The 19395-nt window shown below is 37.2% G+C and overlaps 1 protein-coding gene across 1 annotated transcript in view; it reads right to left on the bottom strand.

Moving 5' to 3' along the window:
• The window catches only part of ANKMY2 (ankyrin repeat and MYND domain containing 2), a 34288-nt gene that overhangs the window by 8755 nt on the left and 6138 nt on the right, over window positions 1-19395 (bottom strand). The window contains exons 2-6 of the mRNA XM_060020420.1: window positions 18021-18085; window positions 13330-13468; window positions 11528-11626; window positions 4869-5029; window positions 598-812 (exon numbers count right to left, since the gene is read on the bottom strand). Of these exons, the coding sequence (XP_059876403.1) occupies window positions 598-812; window positions 4869-5029; window positions 11528-11626; window positions 13330-13468; window positions 18021-18085 (679 nt within the window). The remainder of the gene's footprint in view (window positions 1-597; window positions 813-4868; window positions 5030-11527; window positions 11627-13329; window positions 13469-18020; window positions 18086-19395) is intronic.

Here is a 19395-nt window from a genome sequence, read left to right as displayed (position 1 = left end):
ATCAGGTTTAGGGGCTTAGAGGTGTATTTATAAAAGTAACCCCTGACATAAAACATACTAAACACTGTTATCAGATTAGCTAGTTACTTATTACCATGTCAGTTATTTGTACAAAGAATGAAAACTCTCATTGAGTCACACCCTTCTGACTTAGTTCTCTTTTCTTAGTAAAACTATCGGAGAATTTGACCCCCAGGGGTCAGAGAACAAGGGTAACACACAGCTCTCCTGGGTACAGAAACAGAGATACATTGAGCGCCACTGTGAATCCAGAGCAGCAATTATGGCATAAGCACTCCTATCCTCAAATTTGGACTTGGGCTGCTTTCTAGCTTATGATTTTACACATGATATCTAACATCTCCAAACTTCAGATTTCTCACCTATAACTGGTGATAACAAAAGCACTGTTGTAAAGAGTATAGAATGGAATAATCAATTAGTTATGAGTGCCCCTTGTTTCTTACAGATGAAATGTGATCTCAACATTAACATCTGCTGCTAAAATGTTTAATTTTTAAATCCATAATGAGATCTCATATAATGAACATTATCCATTTGAGTGTACTTTATACATGACATGGGAAAAAACAGTACCTTTTGATCAGAGTGTCCAGTTTATTCTCTCCGTCTTTTAAGAAGTTAATACATTTCTGAAAGATACAGCTGATGTAATGCATTTTCATAGCCAGTACTTCATTCATGTCTCTTTGCTTCATACATTTCTCACAAATCAAATCCATCACCTTGTAGCATTTATTCAGAGCTGCTTCTTCTGCCAGCAGAGGATTCTCATTTATAAGCATCACAATCTAGAAGAAATCCCAGTGAGCTTAGAAATTCATTGAGAAATTTTCCATGTGCAAATTAGGTAGTCAGTTTTGATTACCAAATAAAGTCTTTCTTATGGTCACGTATTTACTGTGTTAATTTAAATGAGAATGCAAATTGCCACTGATCAAGTTGTAAAACTAATACAGAAGGACCCTGACATTATGGAATCTCTTGAATTCTGTGTATCAGTTATCGAGTGATTTGCCATCCAGCTAAACTAGGGTGTTAGTTGGCCAGTAGGAATCATGGTTTCACTATCTCTGTTAAAAGCACTTTCACTAAAGATAAGCATGGCATATTTGTACACCTTTAATATATAGAATCAACTAACAGAGCAATCACTACTTTTAGTTAACATTACTGTTAGGATTTCATGGCTAGGAAAACCATAATTCTCATTCATTCTTGTTAATTATAAGGAAGTGAAGATTTTTACTGACAAGAAGTCTAAAAATAAAAGGTGTATTACTTACTGATTGACTACATTTCTCTTTGGAAATTTTCCTAATATGCTTCTAATCACCAATGCGAATAGGTCAAAGCGGAAAGCAAAAATAGCTTTTAAAAGGGATTCTAAGAGAGTTACCCAATCTGATGCATTATGAGTCCCACACTTCCCATATATGCCCAGGTTAAGCCCAAATTTAGTGTAATAAGGAGTATTTATTTTTTCTTTATTGGTTGTGGTAGGCTTTCATAGGACAGCTGTAAAAATCCATAGTGAGATACAGTAATGTAAACGTGTGTAACAAAGGCACAGTTGTATTCTCAGAGCAGAAGTTCATTCAGTATTTGTTAACTTACGTGTTACAGCTAAATACCTGTCCCAGGTAATCTTAGGAAACAACAGGTGGCAGATTTCATGAATTAGATCCTTTTCTTTAGACATGAAGATAATTTGTTAACTTAAGTAAAACCCATGCTGAGCTTCCTACTTGAAAATTTAACATATATTAAATGTTCCTGTTAAATTAAGGTTTTTTACTTATTTTTGACACTACCAAATTGATATATAACCTAGTATTTTACTTAAAATATAGCACTCAATAACAAATTATTAGACTTCATGAAATAAGTATAATCAGAATCCTTATTGGTAACAAAAAGTTTGCTGAAAACTTTCCCTACCGTAATATATATCATTAATTACCTGTTTATATTTCTGCTGTCAACTGCAATCAATTGAAGCTGTTTGCTCAATATTTTGTATACAGCATTTGTAATCTAAGGATAGGATCTAAACTTACATGTAAGAATTCTTTAAAAAATCCCAAATAGAACCCAGATTAATGATTGATTTTTTTTTGTTTAAGACATTAGACTTTATAATATACAGCAGTACACACAATAAAAAATGATATATACCCACAGCTCAACAGTGAGCTCACCGAATCATTTACATAGTTGCACACAAAATAATAATATTTGAATTAGTTTCTGTCCTTTAATCTCTGCAGCATTGTAAAATAATATATTTATTATAAAGGGAATCATTAATTACTGAAGAGGAATAAATAAATTCTGGGCTTAAAAATCATGTTAATAATCAAAAGATAGGATCACTTGCACACATCTGTTTCCTAATCACTTAGAGACTCTGCTAAACTCTATTGTCATTTTTCCTGTGACTCTGTTTTTCTCCATTATAATCTCTGTATTCTGGGCATTAGCACAATTCCCCAAGTCCCTGTTGAAAGCAAACATCCTTATTGCTATAGCAGCCACTTAACCTCCGTGCAAATGTATCTGTGTTAGGTACAATGCAGCAAAAAGGTGCACTGTTGGATCGAGTGTTGTACTGTGCTTATCTTAAAAGGTCTTTGATTTGGTAGAGTGGCTATTAGTTACTTTTTTTATAATAAGCCCTATGAAGACCTGTGCCAGCTTGAAAAGGGGTAAAGCAATGAAAATGGGCCACCACAAAAGCAACTGGGCAGCTTTTATCTAAAGTATGGATAAAAGAAAGGTTTTCAAGTGAATAGACTATTTATACGTACAAAAAGCAAGGCGTGGTCTGAAGGAAGGTACTATAATTATAGAATAGTCTCTCTTATAAGACCAAGTGCTCTAAAAAATATAATGTAGGCTATTTTAGTTTATATACCTTTACAGTTTGTATAAATATACCCCTAATCAAATTTACTCAAAATATGTGCCTTTAAAGATAATTGGAGGTACAGTAATTCTTAGGATATTTAACCCTGAGAAACTAGGTTCTGTGCAAACATCAAAAATTACTCCATAGACTCAATTATCACAATAATTGAGATTACTGCAATCTCAAAGGGTGGACACAGATATAAGACACAGTGAAACTTCTTCAAATCAATCAAACCCAGAATATTCTGTAATGCTCAGGCTAGAGGGGGAATGACAAGGGCCTTGTAAAACCACACACGTTCTCTACATTGAGAAATACTGTATCCCTGGGAAAAATCCTGTCTTCCCACTCCAGCTTGCTCCACTCCTAATAGAAGTGCCACGGAGAGGGAGTCACTGTTTACAGCAGTTCTGTCTTTCCTGTGTGTGCTGGGAGGGAAAGAAAGACTGAAACAGAAGAGGCTAAATATTTTTTAGAGGTTAAATTCTAAGTCCTATAAAATCTCCACTAGAAACACAAACACCTGATTCATGACTGAATTTCCTTTTTGCCCGATTAGGGTCATAAGTGTTGCCTCTAGCGGTTCTTTCAGAATGTTAAGTAAAACATTTGAGTTTTGAAAAATAAAAACAGAATAGATACCACTTGTCTGTTGTATGGGAAAGGATCTGCTAGTCTGTCATCTCTCTAGATGGTCCAGAAAATTAATTTGGGTGAAGGACCACATGAAAGGTATTTTTTGATTTGTTTGTTCCTCGAGCTTCAAAGACCATATGCAAAGGGATGTAGCAGTAAAGTAATAAGATTATACACAATTTGGAACTTGAGTGTTAGTTTTCAAAAGAGTTACTTTATGAGAGCTGTCCACTTATTTTAATGACAATAAGTATATTCCAGATTCTTCTGTAACAGACAAAGGAAATCTATTTCACTACATTAACACGTTGTATTAAGGGAAAACTTCAATTTTTGACCCAACATACTGTCTTGCTCACCAAACAGCTCTGAATTACTATCAAATCTATACATTATGAATGAAGACATATGGTAGACATTGAAATTTGAAAAAGGACAGCATCATTGTAGCACACATGGAGTTTTATGTGATGACTCACTGAAAAAATAATATTAATTTGGATCAATTAAAAAAAACAATCAGTTTATAAATAAACACAAAGGTCATATATAAAACATGAAGCAAATAGCAGTGGCAATAGTTCACAATAGCCCTTGAAGTTTCCCAGTTAAGCCACTTGGACTTCTGGGTTGGTCTACTGAGTTTGAAAATCTGTGTGATTTGACTGTTCACTAGAAGTGTATCACTTAAATGCATCAAATACCGACTTGCATGAAAAAAAAAATGTGTTCATTATTACATTCCAGAACATTTCCTGGAAGGATAATTAGCGTAGTAGATGCTGTTGGTTCCCCACCCAGATTCTCTTTACCAGGCCTGTGTACCAGGTCCCTGCTGCTGGCTCGTTGGCTGCTGTGGGCTCCGAGCTGCCTCCTTCCTCAGGGAACTTTCTTCATCCAAAGACAGCCACCTCACTTGTCACCATCTGGGAAGCTGTCCTTTCCCTCTGGGGACAGACCTCAGCCAATTACAGACTGACACATGAAAGCCTGGCTCCCTTGCCTCTCTGTAGCCATTAATGATCCGGAGCTCACTGTGAGATGAGGTGAAAGCTAGGCTTCGGCTGAACCCATCTCTCTGCCTAGCTTTTCCTCTGGCTCTAGGCTGTGTCCCTCACTCTCTTCTAGGTTTCAAACGACAGCACTCCTTCACTGTATCAAGTGAACAAGAGAGTCTATCACAAGCTTTACATCAACAAAAAGCAGCCCAAGACAATTATGATCCTATGTACTAAGAGCCGTTTAAATTCTGAAGCAATATTTGAATAGAAAGCAAATACAGTAGACGTTACGGTACCTTGACAGGATGCAGATTTGTTGTGGTGATAATTTTGTGCAGGGGGCTTGCCAACTTCGGGGGCAGCCTCGGCTCTTTATCCAGTCCCTGGGGTTTCGTGTAATAATCCAGTTTCTCTCGAGGAAAGAAATTGTTGATTATAGTCACACAATCATGTTGACCTTTTAATAGAAAAATAGGAAATATATAATTTCATTATTCAAAATAAGACCTTTTCCATTTTTTTAATTATGTTACTCTGTTTTCTGAAGTAAACATGCATCAACATCTTCAATTTGTAGAAAAGGAGAGTACGGGGGAGGAGGAGAGGTAAAATGTTCTGGGGAACATCTATAAGCATGCTTTGTGATCAAGAAATAATCTTTTTTTTTTTTTTTTTGTGGTACGCGGGCCTCTCATTGCTGTGGCCTCTCCTGTTGCGGAGCACAGGCTCCGGACGCACAGGCTCAGCGGCCATGGCTCACGGGCCCAGCCGCTCCGCGGCATGTGGGATCTTCCGGGACCGGGGCACGAACCCGTGTCCCCTGCATCGGCAGGTGGACTCTCAACCACTGAGCCACCAGGGAAGCCCAAGAAATAATCTCCTTTTAAAGACACAGAATTCACAATACATGAGAAGATTATGTGGATAACAACAACAAAAAAGCAACGTTCAACTTAAAATTGACCCTAAATGTTTAATAAAAGTTGCTTGTAATTTAAATGTCTCTTCTTCCACCCCTACACAAATGATATTCATTCTTCCCTAATCACATCTGGCTTTCTTTACACAGAATTTAAATTTATTCTGTATAAAGTTATTATCATTATAATTACTGTTCATATTGTTAAGCTAACCTCTTCCCCCCTTGAATTTGAGAAAAGCTTGGCCTCTTTGTGAAATGAATTAGAGAAAAAGCTTTTGCCGCCCCCCCCCCCCCCCCCCCCCCGTAAGCTTGGAATCCACATTACGGCTCCTCATAGATCCCTGTGCCACTTCTCTAAGCCATCTCCAGAGGTAAAAACTGTTCTAGGAAAGCAAAACCTTCCCTGGCGAAGCTGGTGGCCTGTGTTTTCCTGCTGCCTCCCCCTCCCTGGCTCCCTCTCCACTACTTCTCTGGAGCAAGAAAGTGGCCACTCTGGGCCAGCAGGCTGTGCCTGCAGGGCACATTTGCAGGTGCAGGCTCTTCCAGAATCTCCGGAGGACAGACTTCTTCCTCCGCTCTGCCTGAGGAGGGCTGAGGGACCAGCGGCGGAGAGTCCTGGGGAGCCGGCCCAGACGCCGGGGCTCCCAGAGAGGGGTCCACCCTGGGTGGCCCTTGTGGCCCCTGCCCACTTGTACACAGTCCAGGGAGCATCTGCTCGATCCTGCCAACAACAGGTGACCTGTGGGGGGATTGCATTGTGGGCCAGGTGGACCCTTGAGGTTGGCCAAGGGCTCAGCCTGCCTGAGAGTTCAAGGAGAACTCAAGAGTGGACCGGCTTCCCGCTGTGTCTCAGCCGAGGACAAAATATCTCGTGGTTTGTTGACCCTAAGACCACAGGTATAGAGAGATGGCACTTCCCTTCACGGCTCCACGACGCTGTCGGCTTTACCTGACTGCCTAGGAGATGCAGACCAAAGGGGATCCAATATCGAAAGACTCTGCAATGCCTCCAGCAAAGGGCTTCTTCCGCGGAACGTGTTCTTACGACTACAACCACCCACAACCAAACCATAACCACAACCACCAAAGAAGAAAACTTAAATTAAGCAGATCAACTACAGTATGTAAAGAGACTTTCATGGACCACAGAAAGATTCCATTTTTAAAAGTTAACAGACAAACTGAAAGAGGTAATCCTGGTTACTATTGAGAACTAAAATAGTAATGTAGAAGATGAAGGGGATGAAATATCTCAAAACAGAGAAAAACTAGGATATAGAAATCATTATGGAAGAGATGAGAGCTGAAAAACAGACCCAGGAAAAAAAAGAAATGGATGGAGAATTAATAATTAAACAAATGATAAAAGAACACATCCATGATATGAAGGGAAGTTTTAGTAGTGATCACAGTATCATTTTTGGTATTTGATGTTATTCTTAAATGCTGAAACACCAGTTTCTTTTTCTTTTCTTTTTTTAAAACCAGAAATCTCCATTGTATATATCTTGAGGAAAAGTCAAACAGTAACAGGAAATATTAAAAATATGAAATGTTCTGTTTAGAAAACGATCATTTCTACCTACATAATCTTCAAGAAGGGAGAAAAATGACAATCAAGCAAATATACTACAAGCAGGATGTAAACATGACAGCGCCAAAAGTAACACAGATAATGGTGTGCAGGAATTTACAACTGTACATGAAGAAACTAAAGAAGATGAAGACAAATTGCGCTGCTTTCTAAAACACATCCAGCTTCAATAAAAAGACAGAGGTTCCTGTTTAAAAAAAAAAAGGTGCTCTAAAATAGCTTCTAGAGACTTCCTTGGTGGTGCAGTGGTTAAGAATCCACCTACCAATGCAGGGGACTCGGGTTCGGGTCCTGGTCTGGGAAGATCCAACATGCCGCGGAGCAACTAAGTGCGTGCACCACAGCTACTGAGCCTGTGCCCTAGAGCCCGCGAGCCACAACTACTGAGCACACGTGCCACAACTACTGAAGCCCGCACGCCTAGAACCCGTGCTCCACAACGAGAGGCCATTGCAGTGAGAAGGCCGTGCACCACAATGAAGAGTAGCCCCCGCTCACCACAACTAGAGACAGTCTGTGTGCGGCAACGAAGACCCAACGCAGCCAAAAATAAATAAATTTAAAAAAATTAAAATAAAAAATAAAATAGCTTCTAACTATCAAAATAGACATAGGAATATCTGAAGGTAAAGGGATCAGAGGAAAATACAGACTTAGTTTGTAACTACATCTTCTCATCAGTCCTCCAACTAGTATACTCAGAAAAAGCCTTGTTAGCAGTTGGAAATATTTGTACATAAAATACTGGCTACTGTCCTACTGTCGTAGGACTAGAGGTTTGTTAAAATTACACCTTTGTGAGAAGGAAAAAAATAATATTACTTTACTTTTTTCCAACATTAATCTTTCTCATTTTAGGTAGTACTCAGGTAATTTTGATATTTTATTTAAAAAAATCTGCTAATAATTTATATTAGAGTGATATACATATATATTTAAAGTTTATCTTTATACATTTTTACTTAATTTATATTTAAATTTTAAAATTGAAACTATTAAATATTTAGTTTTATGAGTTTTTAATTTATGAATTGTGAATACCTACAAATAAAATAGTACTATTAATATAGAAAATGAATGCTGGGGGTGGGGGCTGGGTGGGGACCAGTGCATCATTTTGTGCCATTATTACTATCACTGGACTTGAGTCTTCTAGACTGAATGGGCCCACTGAGTCAGCCCTCGGCAGGATTAATGAGAACATACACACAACCAGACACGTGCTAGTACAATTTTTTACTTTCAAGGATAAACTGAAATTGAAACACAGTTCCAGACTAAGAAATGAAAAGTTGACAAAGAAAAATAAATTACATTCTCACTTACACAACCAGGATTTAGAAAACTGTGGAGTAACTTCTACATATGATTGAGAGAATAGAACAGTGATATAAGAATCATGAAACTAGCCAACATATGACTCGCATTTCAGAGAAAAAGAGAGTTTTGGTTATGATGGGTTTCAAACAATATACAACCTACGTACCATCTGAGAATGTCCTGTAACCAAAACCTAAATGAGAACAGAGATCTCAAGATGGAGCAACGAGAAAAGAGAGGAGAGAGTGAAGAACAAGAGCCCTTGGCAGCAGAGTTAGTTAATCCCAACGGGTGGAGACAGCACGATGGAGAAATTATACTGTAGATGGTGAGGACTGCTGAAGCAGAAAGAACACACCATGAATGACACTCTAATGACATATTGGCCCAAACATTCTAGACTTTCTCAGGCAAGTCCACAGCTAGTCGTAGTGGTGGAGGAGGAAAGGAAAGGCCTGTTGCCTGACAAGGCAAACACAGAGAATGTGGAGAAATAAATGAGTTATAAGGATTTCATCTTGTTGGGGTGGCTAAATGGGCAAATGCAAAACCTTAAGAGTAGGGCACTGGGTATAGTTTTGCTCTTGTTTCTAGATAGTAACTGAGAAATATGGGTTTAACTGGGAACACTGTGAATAGGAGAGTACGCACTGGTAGAATATAAAAGCATTCTTGATCTTTCAAGTTAATAAAAGGAAAAAGAAAATTTACTCTAACAAGACCAGGCCAATCACATTAAGGAAACACACACACACACACACACACACACAAACAGCCACATACTGAGTGAGACGGGAGGGACTTCCATGGTGTACTGGTAAGTGAGGAAAACAAGTTGCAAGGAATATATTTGTATGACCTGATTTGTAAAAGATGAAAAAATCTTGCACGTGTGTGAGTACATATGTATACATATTGATCTGCCTGAGGGGAATGAAAGTGGGAGAATGAGTTTTTAATAAGACTAACTATAAGGAGAATATAATGTCAACTTGAAAGGGTACAATGTAATTTTCTGTCTATGAAATTAGTCTAAATAGATTAAAATGGAATGAAAGCATTACCCTCACTTTAGGATGGAATTGTGGACAGGTGTACATTAGATTTTTATTAACGTAGTATTGATAGTATTAAGAAAACAGAGAAAAAGAAAAGCATTGTATTAACGGTTGAAAGTGCAGGCTCCTCCGCTTCCAGCCCTGTGATCTGGGGAAAGTTACTTAACCTCTATCTCAGCTCTATTTCATTACATTGTGGACATAATGAAAACTTGTAGAGTTAAAGAGAACTTCAAATCATCCAATTCCCTGGCTTCTTCGTACATATCAGAAAACTGAGGATCTGGAGGTGAAGGGATTTGCCTGTGATCTTGTAACTAATTAGGAGCAGATATGAACTAAAATATGAGTCTCATGATTCCTAGTTTAGTGTTTTTTCTTACTAAACTGACACCCTCAAAATTAGCTGAGGGCTGAGGTGGTAGCAACCAGGAAGCCCCTAACTGTGGGAGATAAATATTTCTCTGAAGTTTGCACAGCAAAGCCATACCTTTTTCAAATCCTCCTGAACTGAAGTAAAATAAAACAAGAATATTTGTTCTTAAAGAGCCGTCATAAATTGACTCAGTGACTGTTTTGACTTAATCAACAGTACTTACTATTAGTAGTTTTAAGTAATATAATAATAAAATTTAACACCATATACAGTTACTGTCCCCCGTATCTGACTGATTCCCACTGTACCTTAGCTTACATGTAATTTCTCTCTTGAAATTCCCTTGGAATGGGAGAGAAGATCCCTCCCTTTGATGTATTTTACGGAACCCTTAAGTCACCACTGGAATACATTTTCACATAGTCATTGCCTTTATCCTCTTAGTGCCATGAATGGAGGAACACCCTCTGTCTTATTCACCAAAGCATCTAGAGTGCTGCTTGGTCTACAGGTTGTGAATGTTAAGTATCTGTTTAATGAATCATTAGGCCTCACCGAGCTACTTACTACATTCCCAATAAATCAGATTATTTCTATCATTGCTTTTCTATCAATGGACTCTTCTAACTGCCAACTCACTGGGGCCAAAATACCAAACATCAAATATTCACTCCCACTCTCTTCTAAACCCCCTATATTATACCAAGTAACAGGATTAACACATCAAGAAATATTGGGCACACGCAATAAATGTTTGTGGTTGATGAGGATGATAATGAAACAGCTGTATATTGTATTATCATTAATGCTCCTTCCTAATCATTGTTGTAATTATTATAAACAGCAATAACTGATGGCATTTATTGAGAGGTACATGTAAAGCTCTTTAGGTCTATCATCTCATTTAATCCTTTCAATAACCATGTAAACATTTTGCAATGAGGAAACTGAAGATCAGAATCATTAAGTAACTTGCTGTTAAGTGGTACAGCCAGAATTTCAACCCAGGATCACTGACTCCACAGTTCCTGTTCTTAAACATTAGGTTAAACTATTTCCTTAGAGGAGTAAAATATTCTCATTCAAGCATTTGACTGCAACAAAAAGGCCTCACCACACTCTGTATTTCAGAGTGGAGATTCAAAATAGCTTGTTCATGTTATCCAAAGTGTCATTAGGTGTTTCATTAAGTTAGACAAAACTGTAAACATTTGCTTTTTTAAAAATAAACATGACAGGGCTTCCCTGGTGGCACAGTGGTTGAGAATCTGCCTGCCAATGCAGGGGACACGGGTTCGAGCCCTGGTCTGGGAAGATCCCACATGCCACGGAGCAACTGGGCCCGTGAGCCACAATTACTGAGCCTGCGCATCTGGAGCCTGTGCTCCGCAACAAGAGAGACCGCGATAGTGAGAGGCCCGCGCACCGCGATGAAGAGTGGCCCCCACTTGCCACAACTAGAGAAAGCCCTCGCACAGAAACGAAGACCCAACACAGCCATAAATAAATAAAATTTAAAAAAAAAAAGTGAAAGGGAGACAAGGTCATTTACATGGCTGTTATAAAAAAAAAAAGAAAAGAAAAAGAAACATGACAGTATTTACACTCTGAGAAGCAAAGTGGTATTTTTTTCCATGGGGGAAACTCTGGGTATAAGCTAATGTAAAACTGCCATAAAAACTCACCCACAAAGGCTGCCATCTGAGCTGCTGTTCTTCCTACAGAGTTGACAACATCTGTCTCGGCACCAGCTTCCAACATTACCCACGTGATGTCTTTATTACCTAGAGTTAAAAAGAAACATACTTGTTAAAATTAAGGACTGCACAATTCAAATATTCCCTTTTAAATAATCTGTACCCTTTTTTTTCTGCTGAGTTTTAGGTTTCTATTTTGTGGATCTTTTCATTTTTTCCAAAATATAAATCATAACTATAGCAAAAAGTAAAATGCTATAGAACCCGCATAGAAATTAACCTTATTTTCTAGAAAACACATCAAGCAATACAAAAATGGTATGGAATTGAATATAACTTTTTTTTTTAACAAGACAAAGTATGTTTTTCCTATGATAATACTTAGTATTAAAAAAAAGAATAATGCTTAGTATAAAGTCAAAACAAAAAACAAAGACAGAAAAAATAAAATGACTAAAAGTCTCCCCTTAATGTCTACTAACTCATCCCATCCTTCATACCTACAGGTCCTGAGATAACTACTGACAGTTGAGGATCTATCTTTTTACACTTTGTCCTATCTACACATTCATAGTGATTCTATTTGTGTTCTTTCACTAAAGGAATCCTTACAGATAATCTGCTATTATCAACTATACTCAGTGGACACCATTTCCCATTACTTTTTGCAAGCTTGAACTATGATTTCCTTAGGAACAGTTCCTGGAAAACACTGTAGGATCAAAGGTTATGCATATTACCAGGCTGCCTTCCAGCAAGGTTGGGCTGATGTACACTCCCCAAAACAGTGCACAAAAGTTCCTGTGCCAAGACTGGGCATCATCATTCCTCCTTAACCTTTGCCAGTATGTTTAAGTGAAAGGTTATCATTTGTTGTTCTAATCTGCAGATCTTTGAGAGCGTTTTAAGCTTATTAGCCAGTTGTATTACTTTTGTTCTCTGTTCAATTTTCTGTCTAATTTTCTACTGTAGTATTTGTTGTTTTCTAACTGACTTATAAGAACTCTTCATATATAATGATACAACCCTTTTAGAAATGGTAATAACTATTTTCCTTAGTTTTTTAATTTATATTTTAACTCTATGTATGGTATTTTCTATATATGGAAATGTTTTAAGATTTTATGTAATCAAATTAGGCAATGTTGCCCTTTTTGAATTCTATATTTTATACTATGCTTAGAAATGCTTTTTTTCCCCCTGGATTATAAAAATACAGATTACTGCTTTTAAAGCATGGTAATATTAAGTTACATATTTATTTTCTTAAAAAACTGTAACAAGGACAGATAATTCCACTTAATTTTAGATATTTCCCAATTGTCTTTCTTCAGCAAATTATAAGCAACATGAATCAGAGTAAGTTTCTAAATGGATCATCATATTTAGTACTTAAATGTCACTGAAGCAAATAGCCCTATCATAGCAGGTATTCTCTCAAGAGAACAACAAAGAAGCTTTCATATTACTTCAAAATATAAAACTATAGAACAGCAAAGGAACTAAATTGTAAGAATAATAGATCTAGCTCCACAACTCTAAACAAAATATATTGTCAATACAAAGAATCAAGTGATTTAAATAACTAAAGAAACATCACCAAATAAACTATATAACATACTTCATACATTATAGCTTTTCAAAACCGATTCCCACCATGTCTTTCCACAAGACATGATCTTAAAATTACTATAACAAAAATGCGCTTAATTTAAAAATGTACACATTCTTATAACAAATTTGTATAGGTGACTATTATTGGTATATTAGAATAAATGCTAAAACTTCACCAGAAAGTGCAGCAAACATGAGGGCTGTGTATCCATGTTCATGTTGATGACAATTTACATCAGCTCCATGTCGTAAAAGTAATTTGCACATATCAAGTTTTCCTTTATATGCAGCATGCATTAGAGGAGTCATTCCATTCTTTTAACAGAAAGGGAAAAAAAGTATTAAGTTTACTTATTTACCTTTCCCCCTGCCTATGAACAATTCCTGCAATTAAATTAAAACACAAAATAAAATGAATTAATAAAATCATCTTTATAATCTGCATTTTTATACTCAATTCCCCACTTGGATCTTCCATAAACTGCTGAAGAAAAAAGATGGTTTTATTACCTGAGGTTTTCTACAGATTAGCAAACAGATTCAGAGAAGAATTGCTCAACTTCACATGACTAGTAAAATGGCCAGGGCAAGGACCAAAACTTAAATTTATCAGGGCTCTCATCTCTACTACACATACTTAGCTCCTGGGGAAACAAATGAACAAGCAGATACAAATGCGTTAAAAAAAGAAAAGAAAAGAAAAAAGTAAGGAAAAACCTTAAAACAAATAGAATGCTTATCAAGGGGAAAGTTGAATATGGTATATCCATAGCATGGAATAGTATGGAATAGTGTGATGTTACTAATTGAATACATTTGTATCTATTGAATTGAAAAAATTTCCATGAATTACTGCCAATGAGAAAAACAAGATGTGAGAAATGTATGTTAGAGTGTTCTCATTTTTAAAAAATGATCCTCAAAATCACATTTATATTTTGATCATATATATGATTTGGTTATATATATGATTATATGAATATGGAGAAATGATTGGTAGTGTTTATACCAGGCTACACTGTTTAGTCTCCATATGTTTTGTCCATATCCAATGAAACATCCAACTTTATACGTTGACTACCTAATACTATTTGGTGGATAAATAAATGAGATGTTCCCTGTAAGTAAATCTTCTCAGAATCCAGGAGAGACTCTCTGAGTGCTGGAATTTCAGAGTTACTCTGGATGAAAACCTCTCTAAAACACATAATCTCTTTTTTAAGCAAATCTTAGAATACTAACATAATTTGAATTGTTCTTGATGATTCTGGACTATTATAATGAACATCGTCATCAATATTATCAGAGGTTTGTTGATGTGAGAATCATAGGAAGGTTCTACACGAGGCAACTTAGTAGTAGTCAATGTTTCTTGAGAGTAGTAACGGGAAACTGATAAGGAGATTAAAACTTTAGTAGTTTAAAAAACTTTAAATATGATGACCCTAAAAATAAAGTTTCTCTCCCATAATTTTTAAATCAAAGAATTCATCAATATTAGTCTACTGAGTTACAACTCTATATCATTAAATGCAGCATTCATTCATTCAGCAAATATTTATTGAGTGCCTAAGATATGTCAGACACAGATCTATGCACTGTGGGTAGCAATGAGCAAATTCCATGCCCCTAAAGTCTAAGTCCCTGGCACTAAATTTTAGTAGGGGTGACAAGGCAGATGGTGATAATAAGTGCTATAGGGAAACAGCATCGAGTAAGGGGGAGAGGGAATGGCAGAAGGTAAGAAGAGATCGTTATTTTTAAAAGAACAGTCAAAGAATGTCCCTCTGAGCAGGTGGCATTTGAACAAAGCCCTGGAAGGAGCAAAGGATGTAAATAACTAGAGGAAGAATGCTCCAGTAAAGAGAATGCAAGTGTAAAACTCTTTGGGGGAGAGGATCATTGGGTTCAAGGAATACCAAGGAGGCCAAATCTGTACGCAGCTCACTCATAGAAGCTCCAGGAACCTCCTTGTCTTGAATTTGGTGCCCCTAGGTTTAAACATTAAGTACAGGAGTGTGTCTCATGTTTTAACCTTAAGTAGGATGCCAATGCTTGTGGAAGGTTTCTGCAAACTTATTCAAGTTACAGAAAAGCCATTCTACCTTAAGTTGTTAAAAGAGTTTTTACCCCCAGTAGTTAAATATTATCAAATGCATTATATCTATTGAGATGATCATATTTCTCTTTTATTCTGTAATACAGTGAATTACATTGAAAGATTTTCTAAACTGAACCATCCTATCATTCTTGGAGAAACCTTACTTGGTTAAGTCTTATTATTCTTTTGATACACTACTGGATCAAGTTGGTAATATTTTATATAGTGTTTTTGCATCTGTATTTACAAAGTGAATTGAGCCCACAGTTTGCTTGGGCTTCTTCCTGTTTTGGCATCAGCATTATGCTAACTTGATCAAATGAGTTAGGCAGCTTCCCATCTTTTTATGAACTAATGGTACAATCTGTGTAAAATGAGAATTAAATGGTCCTTGAATGTTTTGTAAAGCTTACTCAGGTGTGCAGCTTTAGAAGGTAGTTGGCACTTAAATACATTTATACAAATCTTCCTTAATTATCCCAGTTTTTCTATTTCTATATGAGATAAATACGTTCATTTTTATTTTTCTAAAAAATCACTACTTTCATATGGGTTTTCAAATGAATTGGCTTTAAAAAGTTATGACAATTCCTCTTATAATTGCAGTTATGCTCTTACTTCCTTGGTGTTTATTTATTATTTTCTTGCTTATACTTTCCAAATTGTGTCTATTTTTTTGGTCTTAAATTGATAACTTTGTTTTATCTTTTCTTTTTTAACAGCTTCATTGTGATATAATTTACTCATTTAACGTTACAATTAAATAGTTTTAAGTATTTTCAGAGTTGTGCAACCATCACCACAATCAATTTTAGAATATTTTTGTCAAAACCAAATGAAATACCATACCTATTAGCAGTCATTGCCGTTACCCCTCCCCATCCCATTACCCAGCCTTAGGCAACCGCTAATCTACTTTCTGTGTCTATGAACTTGCCCATTTCGGACATCTCCTATACATGAAATCATACAATATTAGTCTTGTTTGATTGGCTTCTTTCACTTGGGAGAATGTTTTTGAAATTCACCCATGTTGTAGCATGCACCAGGACTTCATTCCTCTTTGTGACTGAATAATATTCTGTTGCATGGATACACTACACTGTGTTTCTCCACTTACCAGCTGATGGATGTTTGGACTGTTTCCACCTTTGGCTCTTATGAATAATGCTGCTATAAACATTCATGTTCAAGTTTTTGTATTGTCATATGTTTTATTTTTCTTAGTTACATACCTAGGATGGCTGAGTTATATGGTAACTCCATGTTTAATCATTTGAGGAATTGTCAACCCATTTTAAAGAGCAGCTGCACCATTTTATATTCCTACCAGCAAAGCACGAGGGTTCCAGCTTCTCCACATCCTCACTAATACTTGTTATTATCTATATATATTTTTTTATTATTGCCATCCTAGTGGGTGTAAAGTGGCCTCCCATTGTGTTTTTTTTTGTTTTTTGTTTTTCCTTTGCGGTACGCGGGCCTCTCACCGCCGTGGCCTCTCCCGCCGCGGAGCACAGGCTCCGGACGCGCAGGCTCAGCGGCCATGGCTCACGGGCCCAGCCGCTCGGCGGCATGTGGGATCTTCCTGGACCGGGGCACGAACCCGTGTCCCCTGCATTGGCAGGCGGACTCTCAACCACTGCGCCACCAGGGAAGCCCATAAACCAGTTTTTAACAGTGTTAAATGTAAATGGAGATGTACTATTTCTGTCTTATATAAAGTGCATAGACTGTTAGGTTATTCAAATTTTCCATCCCTTGAATACTCTTTTCTACTTATCATTTTCTAAAAGATGCTATCGTGGTCTTACAAATTTCTCCTTTGAATTCTACTTTTTTCTTTATAACCTCAAAGCTTATAAGATTATTAGTGAAGGCTTAGGGCTGGTATATTCCTGGTGGTTTATCAACTTTCTATAAGAAAGAGTCTACATCTTTTTTTTTTTTTTTTTGCTTTAAACTTTTTTTGCGGTAAGCGGGCCTCTCACTGTTGTGGCCTCTCCCGTTGTGGAGCACAGGCTCCGGATGCGCAGGCTTAGCCGCCAAGGCTCACGGGCCCAGCCGCTCCGCGGCACGTGGGATCTTCCTGGACCGGGGCACGAACCCGTGTCCCCTGCATTGGCAGGCGGACTCTCAACCACTGCGCCACCAGGAGAAGCCCTTTAAACTTTATTTTGTCTGATATTAACTTTACTACCCATGTGCGGGTAAAGGGTTAACAAAACACCAACTTTGCTGCATGAGAAACTGAAATTCAGTTAATGTTCTAGTACTAGAACTGTCCTGTATAATACCTACTAGCCACACATGGCTAATGGCTGCCATACTGGACAGCTCTGAAGAGAAACTACCATCTCAGAAAGTTATTCTGGGTTGCAATTGTTCTAGAAAGTTAAGTTTAGGTCAGTTAACCCTCCGGAGAAGTAGAATTGCTGGATCAAAGGTATATACATTTAAAAATGAGAAATATTCTAAAATTTTCTCCAGAATATGATGCCAATTTATACCTAATCCAGTAGCATATAAAAGTCCAGTGTTTCACAAGAAATGATATGGAATTGGTTTAATAGTCACTTATTTGATTACCAGTAAAATTAAACATGTTTTTACATCCTTATTATCTTTTGCAACCTGTTGCTGACATTTGCTTTAGAGCTTAGGATAACTTGAGCACAAATGCTAGAAAACAACTCTTATTATTAGATTTTATATATTACCCATTCTCACAGGAAGTAAAACTTTATTAAATGTTTTAAATTTTACCTCATCCAAGCAGTTGACATGAACATTCTTGCTGGCTAACAATGTTCCAGCTTCTTGGACAGTACCTTAAAAAAAAAAGAAAGAAAGTGCAAAGGTTTTTTTATATCTAGAATAGAAAAAAAATCTAACGTCAAGGAAACAGACTTTAAAGGGTTACCTGTAAAACTAAGATGAGTCAGGTCAGGTTGCTAAGAAATAAAGCGTCAATCGCATACTGTTTATTCCGCAGAGTAATTATCCCAGAGAACAGATTCATATAGACTAAAATAGCTGCATCTTGCTTTTACTTCCATTGGCCTTATAGTATATTAAACTGGCCACATTTTCCTTTTGGCAGTAATACAATAACCACAAAGCATAACACTTTTAATACTGAAACAAATCTTAAAGGGCATCTAATCCAACCCACCATCTGAAGCTTAAATTGCAGTCAATGTAATAACAGTTCAAAATACAGTCAGTATTTATATACCTTGTCACCACTACGTCCTGTGAATTGATGGCATGCTCCTAATAGAATTCTTGGTTTGGAAATGCTGAGGTAAATGTATCTTTTATGCCTCGAACTATATAAAAGTGCCATATGGTCAGTATTCAGACTCTCATACTGAAAGCCATCTGATGTAAACCTGAAGGTCAGTCTCTGTAAATTTGTAAATAAGCTGTAATTGGGCCACGACTATCAGGTTTTCCAGCCTTCTGTAAGGCATACTAAGGCATAGTTGCAGGAGAGAATGTTGCTATTATCATCCTTAATAGGAGCCAATCACATGTTCTGCCAAAAAATTTCTGGTGTGACAGGGAACAGGATAATGAAATTGCATGTTCTCAGGGAGAAAGGATGAGATAAGCCTCTCCTCTAAAAGGACATAAAAGAATAGAAGCATCCTCAACTAGGAGTTATTTCTTGTCTTTAAATTTAGAATTATAGTTCAAGAATGTGTTAAACTTTGCAATTCTTCCAGAGCTAAAGGTGGAATGCAGAATGAAGCTTAGCCTGCTTCTTTCTACCCAACCTGCTTCTTAGGCACATGGTCTGAGTGCCCCTCACCAACAGAGGGGAGATACAGAAATGTCTCCTAGTTTGATAGCGAAATAGCTCAGCTGGGGAAATGTCAAGTGAGTGATCTACAAGGCCCCGAATTATGACAGCAGCTATTGTGCCAAGAGTTCATTTGTCTGGTCCCACACTCCACCTGAGGGCAGCTGGTATCACTGGCTGAATGGCTACAGAGGGACAGGGGAAAGCCTTCAAGCATGCAAGCAAGTTGTGCAGGGCAGCTTATCCATACCTGTGGCTTCTCACCAGAGACTCTCAAACATCTTTGGAAAGGAATTAGAACAAACTCCTGCACACCAATTTCACTTGAGGAAG

This window comes from Delphinus delphis, chromosome 9 (assembly GCF_949987515.2).
Source record: "Delphinus delphis chromosome 9, mDelDel1.2, whole genome shotgun sequence".
Lineage (NCBI taxonomy): Eukaryota > Metazoa > Chordata > Mammalia > Artiodactyla > Delphinidae > Delphinus > Delphinus delphis.
Note: the sequence above shows the minus strand (reverse complement) of the source record. Positions and strands in the feature narration are given on the sequence as shown.